A 16,251-nucleotide genomic window follows, 5' to 3' on the forward strand; every position below is an offset into this window, starting at 1 on the left:
CCCCGCCCCCTTTTCCCAGCGCGCCCCGCGCCACAGGACCACAACTCCCAGCGCGCCCCCGCCCCCTTTTCCCAGCGCGCCCCGCGCCACAGGACTACAGCTCCCAGCGCGCCCCGCGTGCCCCGCCCCCTTTTCCCCAGCGCGCCCCGCGGCCCAGGACCACAACTCCCAGCGCGCCCCGCGGCCGCCCGGCGGCGATTGGCTGGGGCGCGGGGAATTCCCCGGGCCCCGAAATCCCCTGCACGGGCGCAGCCTGAGCCAGCGGCGCCGGGCCGGGCATGGCGGCGGCGCCCCGCGAGCCGCAGCGTTAGGGCGGGTCCGGGAGCCATGGCGGCGCCGCAGCCGGCGGCCGCGCTCGGGGAGGCCAAGCGGCCGGAGGCGGGCGAGGACTGGTGCGACAGCGGCCTGGGCTCCCTGAGCGAGGGGCAGCTCAGCCAGATCCAGGACGGCCTGGGGGCCCCGCCGGAGAAGCCCCCCCCGGGCCCGGGCCCGGCCGCCGGCCCCCCCGAGGCCTGCGGGTCGGTCTCCGAGCGCCTGGACTCCGCCCTGGGCGAGGAGGAAGCCGGCTGGGGGGCGGCCGCGGGGCCGGAGCTGGGGGCGCTCGCCCGGGGCGTGGAGGCCGTGCGGCTCGGGGACCCCGCGGCCGGGCCCGGGGAGGCGCCCGCGGCGGCCCCCGGGGCCTGGCTGCGCCACGTCCTGGGCTTCGTGACCGAGGACGGGGATACGTAAGTGTCCGGGCGCCCCCGCTTTGTCCGCCGCGCCCCCCTCCGCGGCTTGGGGGGAGGGGGTGAAGCCCCCCGGCTTCGGGGCCGCCCCCCGGCTTCGGGGCCGCCCCCACACCGGCCAGGCCCCCTCCCGCCGCGCTCGGGGGCCCTCTCCCGGGAACGGCCCCGGCTGGGGCCTCGTGGTCCCCAGCCCCGTCTCCCCCACGGGTCCCCGGCCTGGGGGCGACGTTAAGGGGGGGGAAGCCAACTCCGGGAGAGCCGCTGGGCTGCAGCCCGGCTCGATGGGCCGTGAAAGTGCAGCATTGCGGGGGTCCGAGTCGTCGGCTCCCCCGGGTGCGCCTCGGTCCTGGCCCACAGCCAGCTCCCTGCTCTAGTTTCGGACTTCGGACACGCAGCTTTGTTGATGTGCTTCAGCCCTAAACCGCGTATTTCAGTGCTGTCTCCACTGACCCTGGCCCTCAATCCCTGGCCTCTCGGTCCCGGGAGGCTTTAGACGGCATCTGCAACTCGGTCACCCCTGGGAGCTTTTTCCGTTGCCTACGCTCCTACCAAGATTTGCCCTATGGCCTCCCTGCTATATCCCCAGCTCCTTGGTACGTGCTCGCTCTCTCTCTCGGCTGACTAAATCAATTCCTCGGCTTGCTAATCGCTTTGCTTCCCTTTCAGGTGCAGTATTTTCAGCCAGTTGCGCGGTACCGCTTTTTCATTTTGCTGGGAGTGGTGTCTGTTCTTCTCTCCCCAGAGCTCTCCACCTGGCTGTGATTCACGAACATGAGGCCTTTCTGGATTCTATCTTGCAGTACACGGCTGGGACGGAATACTTGGATCTGCAGAACGACCTGGGCCAGGTTGGGCCGAGACTGGAGCATTTTCTGTCTGTATCATCCTCCATTTTCCAGTGGGGAAACTGAGGCACGAGGGGGCAAATTGGCTTGCCCGAAGATTGCACAGCAAGTCGGGGGGCAGAACTCAGGAGTACTGGCTCCCAGTCTGGTCCCCGCATGATGCCACCTCCTTTATGGAATGCTTGGGGTGCTGGTTAGAAAATGAAACACAACCCCACGTTAAAAAACCCCTCGGCATCATAAATGACTTGTGGGAGCAGGGAAGAGTGTTACAGAGCACAACAATCTCTTTGGGGCAGGGACTGTTCCTAGCTTTGTGTTTGTACTGTAGCTAGCAGGATAGAGTCCCAAACTGATGGAGATGCTACTGCAAAATAAGTGTTAACAGGGGCTGACATCAAAACACATCTGCCCCTTTTGTGGCAGGGGGATGGGGAGCAAGCGTGGGGGTTTGACAGCAATGGACCAAAGCAGATACGGGGTCAGGGAAGGCTTTGTTTCAGGACATAAGCTGATCTGCACTCATCCTGGGGTCTTCGCTCATCCCAGGCAGATAAACTGACTTCCGTGCAGCTCCTCGTGCACAGGGAGGATACAACCTTGTCCGCTACTGCGCCCGAGTATTACAGGCGGCTTTTGTGAGAATAGTGGATTTACCCTGGCATCCTTGGCTAAAATTCCTGACCCTCTTGTGCAATTGGCTGCTGCCCTCCTGCCCAGAGGTGGCTGTTCCTGGGTTATAGGGTGCAAAGCTGTTTGGGAGAAGTTGGGGTGAAAACCACTGAAAGAAGTGATCTCTAGTGCTGTTGATGATGGTAGGCCAGGCCCCTTTTAGGGGAGATCTACCTTGAGCTTTCTCACCCCCTTCTCTCTCGCTGCCCTTCTCCAGACGGCACTGCACATCGCAGTCATTCTCGGCGCCTCCAACTTTGTCCGCAAGCTGATGGCAGCCGGGGCGGGGCTCTGCGTGCAGGAGAAAGCTGGCCACACCGCGCTGCACCTGGCATGCCGGGAGGGCTGCCAGGACTGCGCACAGTGGCTCCTGACATCGCTGAGTGGGTACAGGCCCTGCGAGGGGAATGATGCCTGCGCTCAGTTGGACTGCACCAATTATGATGGTATGGAGACTCTCGTCACCCACCTGGGAAATACACTGGGCCTGTTACACGTGGGACCTTTGTCATGAGCATTCTCACCCTCCTTCCCTTCCCCAGCCAATATGGAGCTGGCATAACAGCCTGGCACCAGCCCAGCTCCCGTGGCCAGAGCATGCTGCGCTCCAGCTATGCTCCGCTCCCTCCGAGCCTGCGGAGGGCCAAACGTAAGTTAGAGCAGTCCTGAGGCTTCTCTAACATACCCAAGAAAACACCAGAATTTGGCCATCACCAAAATGACTTCCATGCCCGTTTTCCCCAAGTGCAGAAATGGCTTAACTGAGAGAGAGAGGCCTGCCACTTTGGGGGTGACAAAAACCAAAAGGCAGCGTGCTGGATGGATACATAGTCTGTTGTGTAGCCTATAGTTAACCTGTGGAACTGCCTGCTGCCAGACATGACTGGAGCGAAGAAATCAATGAGACTGCTCCATAAAAGATCCCTCTAGTCTTGGTTCCCCCCCCTCAGCAGGGCAAACAATCCTCTCGTGCTGCCATGACAGCAGCCAGCTGGTCCACCAATAGGTTACTAGCTGGCCTGAGGGAGACGGAAATCAACTTGTGGGGTTGACCAAAATTGTCCGCTCTTGGTTTCCACAGGTTACACGCCGCTGCATGTGGCTGTCCTGCGGAAGGACCTTGAAGTGGTCAAGCTCCTTGTGGGTGCCGGAGCCGATCTCAACAAGGCAGTTAGTACTGGGCGCTGGGGTGGATCGTCTATGGGGAGGGGTGGGAAGAGATCGGAAGGCTTTTACCCTTCCCCGAGTACTCCATAGCAGCCTCGCTGACTTGTCTGTCCACCGCTGGCAGGAGCTGAGCTGTGGCCGGAGTCCCCTCCACTTGGCAGTGGAGTCGCAGAGCGCGGAAGTGGTGGAGTGTCTGCTGCGTGCCGGAGCGGACCCGAGGGCCCGGATGTACGTCGGTTACACCCCCATCTATAGCGCCCTACACAGGCCCAACCAAAAGGTCTTGCAGCTGCTCCGGGAGTTCGGCTCGGAGGAGCCCGACTGGGATTCGGAGGAGAGCCTGGCTGAGAGCAGTGACGTGAGTGGGGTGGGGGTGCTGAATTAACACCAGGCCAAGCTTCACCCCTTGCAAGTGTGGCTCATCTCTGTCCTAGAGCAACCCCTCCCCCTGTAGGAGTGACGGGGGACTTGAGGCCTAGACAGCAGTACTGGAAAGCCATTCCCATTCTCTAGCCATGTAGCATCCCCCATGTGGAACGAATTGGCAGGTCTCAGCCTGGTTCCTAGTTCGCTCTGCCACTAACCAGCCCCCTCCTGGGTAAGCCTAGTGGACGCTGAAGATCAAACAGGACCCACAGAGACTGAACCCCCCTGCTTAGAGTGGGTCCCTTTAAAACACAGTGGGTGGGGAAGCTGGCATTGCGATTGGCAGCAGTGCAGACCAAAGGGGTCTTTCACCAGCAGGGGATTCTCTTTTCGAAGGGATTGAGTTCCTCGAGTCTCTGGTCTAGTTGGATTAACACAGACCAGGTTAAGGGGTGATTGTATCGGTTTGTAAGTACGTACATCACAGTGCTTGATTTGTAGTAAAAGAGGTGTGACTTTTTTTTTAACATTCATGACTGACCTGGCAAGCCCCGAGATGCCGGTGCTATGAATTGCCAAGCCTAAAGGTGCCAGGACTCGGCCCTAGCACAAATTAAGCACTGCTATGTGGGTATAAGAAATTTGACAGTAGATGATCCAGCGGTTGGAAATTGAAGCATTCAGACTTGTCTAGCTTCAGGATATTCAGGAGAGAAGGGCAAATTTTTAAGAGTAATTAGTCCTTAATTTTCCTAGAGCTGTGATGGATTCTCCATCACTGACAATGTTTTTAAATCAAAATTGGAGGTCTGTGTCTCTTCTCCCCCCCACCCCCATCTGCTGTTGTTCAAACAGCAATTAATTCAGGGCAGCTCCAGGGCCTGCATTTTACAGGAAGTCAGACTTGATCACAGTCGTCCCTTCTGGCCTTAGGATCTATGAGCCTAATACAAGAAGGGAAGAAACCTGAACACGGGGCATCGGCAGCAACAGCCAACTTTGTGTTTCAATCTGGCCCTCCCCACCTGCTGCATAACAGTCTCTAAACACGCCCACGCCCCCTTCGATCCCGCCATACCTCTCAGGTCATCAGTGAAGCTCTCCCGTTTTTCAGGAGGAATACGACGACATAGTCATCAACAGTGGACACTATAAGAACTGACGGGGCCGGGCCGGCATCCCCTGCAGCGTGAGCCGTTACCCATCGTGGCAGTGAACCTCTCCGTAAAAGACTCGTGTCCTGCTCTGCTGCTGTGGGAAGAAGTTTGGCAGTGGCTCAATCTCTCCATTCCCAGCTAGTTCCGACTATTTATCCAAAAGCTGCAGTTTCTGGCAACGCTCAGTGTAAAGCTCCCACTACTTGGAACCGGTAGCCGTGAGCCTTGATCTAATCCGTTTATTTCCCCCCCCTTTGTTCGTTTTCTTTTGTGTTTCTTAGCTGTCAGTTTATATTGAGTTATTTTGATTACGTTAAAATAAAAAAAAGGTATTTCGGCACCTGCTGCTCTTTGCAGTCGCAGCTGGGATGGACTGTCGGCAGGATTTCTCTGCTCGCTGTATCCTTTGCCCTGTCGAGCCATTCAAAGCGGGAGCGTCATCCCTATCCATGCAAGGGGTCCTGCTGGAGTCCACAGATGCTGTTCACATAACCAAGCAATTCGGGTCAGTGGGGAGCTGCACAGCACGTTGCATTTCCGGCTGGGTTTTAGCTGCCTTTCAAACGTCCTGGGCCTGTTTGCTTTTATCTTGAGCAGCACTGAGCACCGCCCAACTCCAGTTGGATTTAGTACTTGGGAACAGCTAAAAAGAATCTGACCCCATCTAAGCACCTAAATGAGGTGGATAGATTTTCACGAGCGCCATGCAGCCCTGGTCTCCTCCTGCAGCCGTAAGGCCGAGGGTCGGTGAGTGCTCTTGAAAATCTGAGCCTCTGCTAGCGTTTAGGATCTATCGGCCAAGACAGGGCAAGAGCTCCGGCGCAGGGTAGGTGGATTGAAACAGGCAGGGTGGGGGAGGAATTCACAGGAGGAGCAGATGAGAGATGAGGCTGGTGGAAAGAATGGGGGTGGGGTGTGTGATGAGCAGAGGGAGTGACAGAGTGAGGAAGAGGAGGGAAGAGAGGCCAAAGAGCAAGACCTTTTAGATCTCGAAGGTGGGGGTGAGAGATTGGAAAGAGTCAAGGTGCGTTTGGAGCTGTCTGATTTGGGTCAGACATGGAGAAGGAGGGACTGCGCCTGTGCCCTGTCTGGGGTAGGAACCGCGCATCTCTTGTACCTGTGCATAGGGTCCAAGATGCATCTGTGTCCAGAAGGGCCAATCTTGGCTTCTTAGCAGCTAGCCAGTACTGCAGGGTGGGACCGTCTTCATTCCTTTCCCTGAGGAGTCGGTTTTCTTCCTCGGTGCCCGCTGATTGGCTGTAAAGCCTTGTTCGTGCTATCCTCGGCGCTGGGTGTCAATGGGGTCTCTTGGAGCTGTGTGAGAAGCAGTTGTCCCATCCCGTAACGTTTTTAGAGATCAACAAATTTGCCTGCTCCAAATTTGAGCTGAAAACTCCCACCTCGGCCTTTCACGAGCGGAACGGCTGAAAATAATTTCAGTTGCGTTGTTATATTTTGATCGTTTTGTCGTCTGAATTTATTCATTTCAAAACCAAAAGTTGTTTTGATGACAAAACTGGAAACTGTCCTTGTTAAAACAGGACGTTTCACTGGTTTTAAACCCCCAGCCGCCCCCCAGTGTTTTGGATTGAGCAAGTCAGCCAAAGCAGCCCTGTTCACAAGCAGCTTTGGCTCTGACAAATTGATGTGGGTTTTTTTCCGGGGGGGAAAACCGGTTTGTCAAATTCCCAACTAGCTCTGATCTTTGTGTCTAACGTGATGGAGATGGGACCGCTGGGTGCTGTGCTGTCTGAAATGGCTTCTGTTTGCCAGGGGGGGAAGCGGGGGGTAATTTTGGAAGAGCTGCCCTAGGCAGACCTGGGACTTGATTTAGAAACTGGCTGCATGAGTTACAGATGGAATGGGGGGGGGTAGGTCTTACTAATAAACCATTTGTGGTTTGGAAAGGTGTGGGGAGAAAGGATCTAATTCTAAACAAAATCCTCCTTCAACGAGGCTGCTGTTTTCTCCTTTACGTTCTCATACGTCTTGTAAATGAAAACACAGGCCAAAATGTAAGGGGAGATTGGGGCTCTCTGTTTTTAGGGGGCCGGGGTTAATTCTCAAGCTCTGAGCACCTTAGCTGACCTCAATGTGATCTCAGTACCAGGAGGTGGGGGTGGGATAATGAGGTTCTGGGTGTGTCTTTGGGGGTGGGGGGGCCTAGAATCAGTAGCCTCCCTAGGAAGTAGGGTTGGATTTTTAGTTCACTTGCCCCAGTGCGAAGGACTGAGGGACCTGACTGTTAAGAGTCAATAATACTTTTCCCAGCTCGCAAGTGGACCAGGATTGAGCCCTCTAGGCCTCCGCACTTATTACTAAAGGGCTTGTCTAACACACAAGTTGTAGCACTTCAACACCTGGCTCTGTGCAGCAGGAGATAACCACGGAGGTCAGTCTCATTGTCCCCATTTTACAGATGGGGAAACAGATGCACAATGAGTTGGCCACGGTCACCCAACGGGCCCGTAGCCAAATTGGGAGTAGAACCCAGGTTCACCAAGTCCTCTGTGCACTAGATCACACTGCCTCTTTGTGTCTTTCTAGTTCAAGTTGTACAATCCCATCTGTGGGCATGCAGTTATATTGTCACAAAGGTGCTTTATTCCCCTCTGGGAAGGGGAATAGGCTGTCCCAATATAAGGCACCTTTCGACCAGTCTAACTGACCACACTAGCGGTTGTACTGTCTTGCTATCAATTTAAAAACAAAACAAAACAAAAAAAAACCCCCAAACCTGTCACCCCGCAAATGACCTAGTTCTACTGTTACAAACATTGCTGCGTGGATCAGGCCTCAAACCTGGCCTTCTTGGAATGGACAGACCGATGCCCAGCCCCACAGATGGGTTTTGATCCATTGGATGAGGGACACTTTTGTTCATGAGGCTCTTCCCAGGTTAGCTCCTGAAAACAACCTGGTCCCTGGCTCATTCTTCTCGAACACCACACTGAAGAGGCTGGCTGAAGAAACTCGGCAGAAGGGAAATGGCTTTCTCTATGTAAGCATTGTCTCTTCATTTCCCCAGCTGGTTCTGTGTCTAAAGACCCAGATACCACATCACTCTCATCCAGTGCGTGTGGGTTTTAAGCTATGTTGTGAGTTTTGTGGGAGCTGTCGTTCAACTTTATACGGTTCTGTGTCTGTGTGTTCTTTCTCCCCACCAGTCTTTGCTTTTGCTGGATCCCGCTCTCTGTATCGTGTATGTTCTTGACCAGTGATGGGGGATGAGATTAAAGCTACTGCTTGAACTATACAGCGTGTCCGGTGTTCATGTGGCGGGCAGGGCGTTTGGACAGAGGACTGGACTCGCTGCATCACCGCCATAGTCCATCTCTAATAATACCCGGTTCTTACATAGCACATCCCATCCATAGAGCTCAAAGTGCTGCACAAAGGAGGTAAGCAGCATTTTCTCCCCATTTTACAGACAGGAAAACTGAGGCACAGAAAGGGGAAGTGACTTGCCCGAGGTCATGCACCAGGCCAGTGGCAGAGCTGGGCCTGGAACCCCTGGCTCCTGAGGTCCAGCCCAGCAGTCTACCCACTAGGCCATGCGTGCCTGATCGAGTCCTGCATGCTGCCCCCCACACAGTGCGTGCTTCCCTCTCCGGAGTTCTGACTTCGCTACCTTTTCAGTTTCCTCAAATACTTCCTTTGTTCTTGTGTTGGGAGAAGAGATGCTCCCGATCTCTGTGTCCAGGAATCTCACTGCTAGCATTGTGCCCTACTTTGGCCTTGTCTACACCCAGGGCGCCCCAGCTGCTGCAGGGGAGATTATTATGCGTAGCCAGAAGCAGTTTTTCTGCTGCTGTAGTTAATCTGGGTGGTGGTCGCTGGGTCAACAGAAGAATTCTTCCAGCCACCTAGCTGTGTCTGGGCCAGGCACTCAATTTTTCACACCTCTGCACACGTGACCCACGTGGCATTGACGGGCAGAGCTATTGTAGCCGAAGCTAGTCCGGTAGCGTTTGACTTTGCGGGTGGAGTAACTATTCTGCCGTAGAGCCACTCATTCCAGGATCGAGTATCCAAAGTGGGCTGTGATATTGAAATAGCTACGCCAGCCCGTTTTTACCTCCTAAATCCTTCAAAGCCCCTGGAATGTATCTAACAACTAGGCTTTATGTTGGCTCTGCCTAGGGTGACGTCAGCTTATTAGCTCTTACAGAGCGCTGTGTTTTCCAAGCACACAGAATCCGAGACGTGTCGGGCTGGAAGGGACCTTGGGTGGCCGTCTAGTCCAGTCCCCGGCCCGCAGGCAGGAGCAAGTCCAACCTGTCCTTAAAACCCTCCAGTGATGGGGATCCCACAACCTCCCTGGGACGCCTGTTCCAGAGCTTCACTCCCCGGAGCGTTGGAAAGTTTGTCCTGATATCTCACCTCAATCTCCCTTGCTGCAGATTAAGCCCATTACAGCTTGTCCTCCCACCCAGTTTTGATTTAAAAAGTGCCACTGGTGGACAGCCCTTCGTAGATTGTTCCAAGTGTTAACTATCCTCTCTGTGAAAAATTTACACCTTGTTTCCAGTCTGAATTTCTCTAGCTTCAATTTCCAGCCATTGGATCGTGTTAGACCTTCCTCTGCTAGACCGAAGAGTCCAGTATTAAATGTTTGTTCCCCATGGAGGTACTGATAGCCTGGATCCACTTACCTCTTCACCTTCTCTTTGTTAAGCTAAAGAGATTGTTCTGAGTCTGTCACTTCAAGGCAGGTTTTCTAATCCTTTAATCATTTTTGTGGCTCTTCTCTGACCCCTCTCCAATTTATCAATGTCCTCCTTGAGTTGTGAGCACTAGCACTGGACACAGTATTTGGTTTTACGAGGCTTGCTGCTGCTGCGAAGACTTATGCCCTGGCTTAATGTTACACACATCCCATAAAGATTAAGCATGTGCTCTGTCTAAATGCACCTTTTTCCATAACACAGACAAGGCCTGACCGAGAGAGAGAAACAGAGAAATCTCATGCTTCAGGCCATCAGCGGTCACAGGGGTCAGGAAGGAACTGGACTAGGAGGGTTCTTAATTAAACATTTTAAAAAGCACTGCAGGCTATCATGACATTAGCCCTGTTGTAAGTGGATTACTGTGGGGGAATCTACATGTTAATGTGATAACTAAGATCCAGGCTTTCGAGGGGTCCCTTTCAGAAGCAGTTTCTTGTCCTGAAGGATTCGGTGGTCATTGAGGTTATTCCCGTTCTGCGATGGTGACCAGGTGACGCTCGATCTCATCCTCGCTCAGTGTCCTGCAAGCCACCAAGACAGGGTGTTGTTAATTCGAGACTGCTCTGGAAATGGGCGGGAGGAACTTGTAAGCCAAGAAGTCTTACCGGAATTGGGGATGCTCTGATGTTACTATCCCCACTTCAATCTCACTGGCCTTGAAGTCTGTGGAGAGGACCGTCGATAAGCAAGTAATTGCCAACTGTCAGCCAAGGAAGAAAAGGAAAAGACTTTTTCTACTTTGCATGTGGTTGACCTGTGGAACTCCCTGCTCCAAGATATTACCGAGACAAATAACATAGGTCCTGATTCTTCCACTCTATGACCTGTGCTAGTTTTTTAAATGGGACGTGACACCCCTGGAGAGTAGAATTCAAAACTTTCACCAGACAAGTCACTGCTGAAGGGAGTGTTGCATTGTGGGATTGTTAGTGGAGGACTGCGTATACGTTCTAGCACCAGACTGATAGATCTATACCAGCACAGGGCTCACGTTGCTCCAGGAAGGGGATACACTCACCCAGTCATGTACGGTTGTGTGGTAACACACACAATGCACAGGCATGCATGGAGACACACACTGACCTCTACAGGATCCACAGGTGAGCCCTGTTTCTTCTTCAAGGTCTTCTCCAGGAAGCTGTTCGCTTCGGTCTGCTTCACCCCAGCAGTGGTCGCTTTATAGCCACAGTAGTAACCCGCTGGGTCGCATTTGAACAGCTGGGGCCCCAGTTCCTGGTCGATCCCGATCAGGATCATACCTGCTGCCAGAAGCGGGAAGGGAGGGTTCATGGGAAGGGGCGGGCTCCTGTGTCTCGAACCGTCCGAACCAGGGGCATTTAGAGCCAGAGTGTGAAGGGGCCCTAAAGGAATAGTCAGTGGCGGTGTTGGGGGAGCTCCTAGGGGACCACCGGGGTCCTCGGGGAGGTGAAAGGGGGGAGGGGGCATTTAGAGAAGGGGAAGAAGTTGGAGGGTTTGCTGGGGCAGCCATGCGGGGGTTAGCAATTAAGGGAGGGCTGAGTTAAGGGTGGGGGGGTCTGGGGTTATGGGGCAGGCTGTGAGTGGGGTAGGGGATGGGGGTGATCAGTGATTGAGCAGGGCTAAGTGGGGAACAGATGGAGGCTGGGTAAAGGAGAGGGGTGACTCTGGGTGAGTCCATGGTGGGGGGGGCCTCTCCCCTGCCCCCCATCACTCACAGCAGCCCAGGGGTCTCATCTCGGCGTTCTGCGTGTAGACCTGGGAGATGTCAGCCATGCGCCTGCACAGCATCGCCACCGGGATCTCGTAGCCCTTCTTGTACTTCCACTTGGCAGCCTCGTGCCGGGCGCGCTGCACCTGGGACCGGCCGTCGGCTGGGCGGGGAAAGGAGCCCCCGTCAAACGAGGCACAAGCAGGACGTGTGTGTGTCACCCTCCCTGCCGCCCCAGGCTGGAGGGTCTAAGTCCTGCTCTGTGTGTGTCTGTCCCCACCGCTAGAGGGAATCAGAGCTGTGTCATTCAATGAGTCCGTTGCTTTCTGCGGGCCAAACAGCTCACAAACAGGATAAAAGCCCTAATACTGCTACACCCAAGAGTCGTCCCCTTAGAGCCTGGCCGCTGCGGAGCTGGAGGACCAGGGTTCTGACCCCTGGCCGGCTCCCAAGGACGCGTGGGGCGAGTCACTCCCTCTCTCGCGGCCTCAGTTTTCCCATCTGTACAACAGGGATAATCACCCTGCCTGTGGCTATTTAGAGAGTGAACTCCTTGGGGCAGGGACTATAATGTGCTCTTGTCTGGGCAGCGCCCATCATAACAGGGGCCCTGATCTCAGTGTGTGTGTGTGTGGGGGGGGGGGTCTGGGCAGCGCCCGGCAAATGGGGCCCCTGATCTCGGTTGTGGGGAGGATCTAGGCAGCACTACATGGGCCCTGATCTCGACGGGGGCCCACAACAGGGGCCTCGATCTCAGCTTGTGGCCCCTAGGCGCTGCCGTAATACCGTGCATTTGAGATCTCAGTGCATCCAGGCTAGTGTGTTTCTAGAGGAGAAAAACTTGCCGGCCAGCCTGACGAGATCACCCCACGTACCTTGCTCTCTAGATCAGGACTTTGGGGCAGCCAGTGTAAGCGTCTCCGGGTCAGATCTAGATCTGGTTTCAGGCCGCCACATGGGAGGATGTGGGGGATTGAACCAGCGAACTCCAGAGCGAGAAGGTGGAGGGGCAGGGCCCAGGCCCTGTTCCGGGGGCGGTCTCAGACTCGTACCCCGCATGGACGGGCGCAGAGCAGGAGTCCCCAGGAATTGCTAACGCCAGGTCAGGATTCATCCCCTGGGAGGGAACCAGAGCCCGCCCCTGGCCCCGGCTTACCACTCATGCCGGTCATGGCACAGCCGATGGTCTCCGTCAAGCGATACAGGTTGGTGACCATGCTGGGATCCAGGAGCTTATCCTAGGGGTGGGAGTGAAGACACCAAGGCCAGGTGATTTCCCAGCAGGCCGCCCCGGCCCGTCACCTGCTGCCCCGGGGGTCAGGCTGGAGGGCGGTTGCCCTGGGGCCCAGGTGGAAATCACCCCTGCATCCTACGGCTGGACCTGCTCATCCCTGGGCTTTATGTGCCGAGCCGGGTGGGGAGCCTCCAAAGAAACCCGGCAGGGAGCGGGGGGGGGGCAGTCAGTGCTGGCCCCAGTGTGATGCTAGGGGGCGCTGTGCTGCAGTGAGCTGGGCAGGGGGCGCTCTCCCCACCCAGTCTGTGCTGACCCCAATGAGGCGCTAGGGGGCGCTGTGCGGCAGGGAGCCGGGCAGGAGGCTCAGCAGGGGGCGCTCTCCCCACCCAGTCTGTGCTGACCCCAATGAGGCGCTAGGGGGCGCTGTGCAGCAGGGAGCCGGGCAGGGGGCTCAGCAGGGGGCGCTCTCCCCACCCAGTCTGTGCTGACCCCAATGAGGCGCTAGGGGGCGCTGTGCAGCAGGGAGCCGGGCAGGGGGCTCAGCGGGGGGCGCTCTCCCCGCCCAGTCTGTGCTGACCCCAGTGTGGCACTAGGGGGCGCTGTGCGGCAGGGAGCCGGGCAGGAGGCTCAGCAGGGGGTGCTCTCCCCGCCCAGTCTGTGCTGACCCCAGTGTGGCACTAGGGGGCGCTGTGCGGCAGGGAGCCGGGCAGGAGGCTCAGCAGGGGGTGCTCTCCCCACCCAGTCTGTGCTGACCCCAATGAGGCGCTAGGGGGCGCTGTGCAGCAGGGAGCCGGGCAGGGGGCTCAGCAGGGGGCGCTCTCCCCACCCAGTCTGTGCTGACCCCAATGAGGCGCTAGGGGGCGCTGTGCGGCAGGGAGCCGGGCAGGAGGCTCAGCAGGGGGCGCTCTCCCCACCCAGTCTGTGCTGACCCCAATGAGGCGCTAGGGGGCGCTGTGCAGCAGGGAGCCGGGCAGGGGGCTCAGCAGGGGGCGCTCTCCCCACCCAGTCTGTGCTGACCCCAATGAGGCGCTAGGGGGCGCTGTGCAGCAGGGAGCCGGGCAGGGGGCTCAGCGGGGGGCGCTCTCCCCGCCCAGTCTGTGCTGACCCCAGTGTGGCACTAGGGGGCGCTGTGCGGCAGGGAGCCGGGCAGGAGGCTCAGCAGGGGGTGCTCTCCCCGCCCAGTCTGTGCTGACCCCAGTGTGGCACTAGGGGGCGCTGTGCGGCAGGGAGCCGGGCAGGAGGCTCAGCAGGGGGTGCTCTCCCCGCCCAGTCTGTGCTGACCCCAGTGTGGCACTAGGGGGCGCTGTGCGGCAGGGAGCCGGGCAGGAGGCTCAGCAGGGGGTGCTCTCCCCGCCCAGTCTGTGCTGACCCCAATGAGGTGCTAGGGGGCGCTGTGCGGCAGGGAGCCGGGCAGGGGGCTCAGCAGGGGGCGCTCTCCCTGCCCAGTCTGTGCTGACCCCAATGAGGTGCTAGGGGGCGCTGTGCAGCAGGGAGCCGGGCAGGGGGCTCAGCGGGGGGCGCTCTCCCCGCCCAGTCTGTGCTGACCCCCGTGTGGCACTAGGGGGCGCTGTGCAGCAGGGAGCCGGGCAGGGGGCTCAGCAGGGGGCGCTCTCCCCACCCAGTCTGTGCTGACCCCAATGAGGCGCTAGGGGGCGCTGTGATCCAGCAGTGGACGCTTTCTCCCCACAGCACTCACAGCCCCCCCGCCCCCCCCCCCCAAAAGCTGGTTGTCGCACATGATGTGCGAGAGCCGAGGTATGAGCCTTGGGGTCCTGGCCCAACTCCAGCTCTTGCGCCCGTGTTCTTTCTCCCCTAAGGCTCCCCACACGGCGGGTTCAGCTGGCACAAGGACCGGGGCCGCCAGCAAAGAGCCAAGGCTGCCCTTGTTAATGCAGGGCACCATGGGCCCGCCTGACCCCACCCCCCGATCTCCGGCCTCTCCCCCACACGCTGGGCTCCTACCGGTACTTTTTTCTGGGTGACCATGGCCACAGAGTCCTCCCCCCTCACGGCCACGGTGGTCAGCCCCCCCTGGCTGATGGCTTTGAAGGCATATTCTGCAACCAGAGACAGCAATCGGTAAATGGAAGAAGAGAGAGGGAGGTGTGGGGGTGATGGCATTTCTCAAGGGCTTTCCATCAGGGCTTCACAGACAAAAACCTGCATGCTGCTGCATGGGGAAACTGAGGCACACTGGGGGGAGGGGAGGGACTTGCCTGAGGCCATGCTGCAAATCAGTATGATGTTGGGAATGGAGCCCAGGAGTCCTGATTCCCAGCCCTGCCCCAGTCCTAATCCACTCTAGATCCACCCCCCTCCCCTCCCAGACCCAGGCATGGAACCCAGGAGTCCTGACTCCTAATTCCCCAGCTCTAACCACTAGACCGGGGTGGGCAAACTTTTTGGCCTGAGGGCCACATCTGGGAATAGAAATTGTATGGGGAGCCATGAATGCTCACAGAATTGGGGTTGGGGTGAGGGAGGGGGCTCTGGGCTGGGGGAGTAGGGTGCGTGGGGAGTGAGGGGGGGATGAGGGTTCCGGCTGGGGATGAGGGGTTTGGGGTGTAGGAGGGTGCTCTGGGCTGGGACCGAGGGGTTTGGAGGGCTGGGGCAGGGGGTTGGGGTGTGGGGAGAAGCTCAGGGGTGCAGGCTCTGGGTGGTGCACTGCCCTGTCCGCAGGCGTCCCATCCCCCCCCCGCTGCAGCTCCCATTGGAGCGCCGGAGGGGGCCATTGGAGCACGTAGGAGCCGGAGGGGGGCCATGCCGCTGCTTCCTGGAGCCGCGTGGAGTGATCCCCAACCCTGCTCCTGGGCTGGAGCGCCGGAGCAGGGCAAGCCCCAGACCCTGCTCCGCAGTGGGAGCTCGAGGGCCGGCTTAAACGGCCGCGGGCCATAGTTTGCCCACCTCTGCACTAGCCCCTGCTGCTTCTCAGAACCAGGACCAGCACCCAGGATTTCTGACACCAACCCTGTACTCTAGTTGCTGGACCCTACTCCCCTCCCAGATCAGGGGACAGAACCCAGGAGTCCTGGCTCCCAGCCCCCCCCCCCCCGCGCTCTAACCACTAGACCCTGCTCCCCTCCCAGATCAGGGGACAGAACCCAGGAGTCCTGGCTCCCAGCCCCCCCCCCCGCTCTAACCACTAGACCCTGCTCCCCTCCCAGAGCAGGGGACAGAACCCAGGAGTCCTGTTGATTATTCCAGGCCCCATGCTTGGGAGCGAGGGCGCCAATCCCGCTCTGGCTTCAATCCCAAGGGATGAGAAACGTGCGAACCCCCCACCCCAGACAGCACCCTACAGACTGACCCACTTGGTAGAGACGCCCCTCGGGGGAGAAAATGGTGATGTGGCGATCGAAGCCGGCGCTGGACCCACGGGACATTTTGCCGTCCGCCCGGGGGCAGCGGGAGGGAGACAGGCAGACAGGGCCCTCTGCAGAGAAACGGACACTCGCCTCTTTCCCTTTCACTTTCAGTTCACCAGTGGAAAGTACCTGCTGGGAAAGGCTGCGTTAATTGGGCAGAACTGGATGCTGCAGAGGGGGTGCTGGGAAAATATGGGGGGGGTGATCACTGGGGTTGGGGAGTGCAGGGCAGTCAGGAGGGGGTCAGGTTGGGGGCTCACTGGGATGAGGGTGCAGAGCAGCCCAGGGGGTTCAGTTTGGGGT

General features: G+C 57.9%; 2 protein-coding genes across 3 annotated transcripts; one reads left to right on the forward strand and one right to left on the reverse strand.

Moving 5' to 3' along the window:
• Positions 1-161: 161 nt before the first annotated feature.
• Positions 162-8,188, forward strand: NFKBIB (NFKB inhibitor beta). The gene is made up of 6 exons (XM_073321961.1): positions 162-725; positions 1,468-1,573; positions 2,460-2,688; positions 3,324-3,412; positions 3,534-3,767; positions 4,890-8,188. The coding sequence occupies exons 1-6, from the start codon at positions 328-330 to the stop codon at positions 4,935-4,937; spliced, it is 1,104 nt and encodes a 367-aa protein (XP_073178062.1). The 5' UTR covers positions 162-327; the 3' UTR covers positions 4,938-8,188.
• Positions 6,689-16,046, reverse strand: LOC140902176 (proteasome subunit alpha type-6-like). 2 transcript variants are annotated; one of them, XM_073321962.1, is made up of 7 exons: positions 15,891-16,046; positions 14,546-14,640; positions 12,506-12,587; positions 11,357-11,512; positions 10,746-10,921; positions 10,268-10,362; positions 6,689-10,183 (listed from the first exon to the last, which is right to left on the reverse strand). In XM_073321962.1, exons 1-7 carry the CDS (start codon positions 15,964-15,966, stop codon positions 10,126-10,128), a joined length of 738 nt encoding a protein of 245 aa, XP_073178063.1. In that variant the 5' UTR covers positions 15,967-16,046; the 3' UTR covers positions 6,689-10,125. The 2 variants fall into 2 exon arrangements, with proteins under 2 accessions (XP_073178063.1, XP_073178064.1); XM_073321963.1 differs by having other exon boundaries at positions 15,895-15,961.
• Between the last annotated feature and the right edge of the window lie 205 nt (positions 16,047-16,251).

The sequence above is a fragment of the Lepidochelys kempii genome, chromosome 23 (genome assembly GCF_965140265.1).
Source record: "Lepidochelys kempii isolate rLepKem1 chromosome 23, rLepKem1.hap2, whole genome shotgun sequence".
NCBI classification, from domain to species: Eukaryota; Metazoa; Chordata; order Testudines; family Cheloniidae; genus Lepidochelys; species Lepidochelys kempii.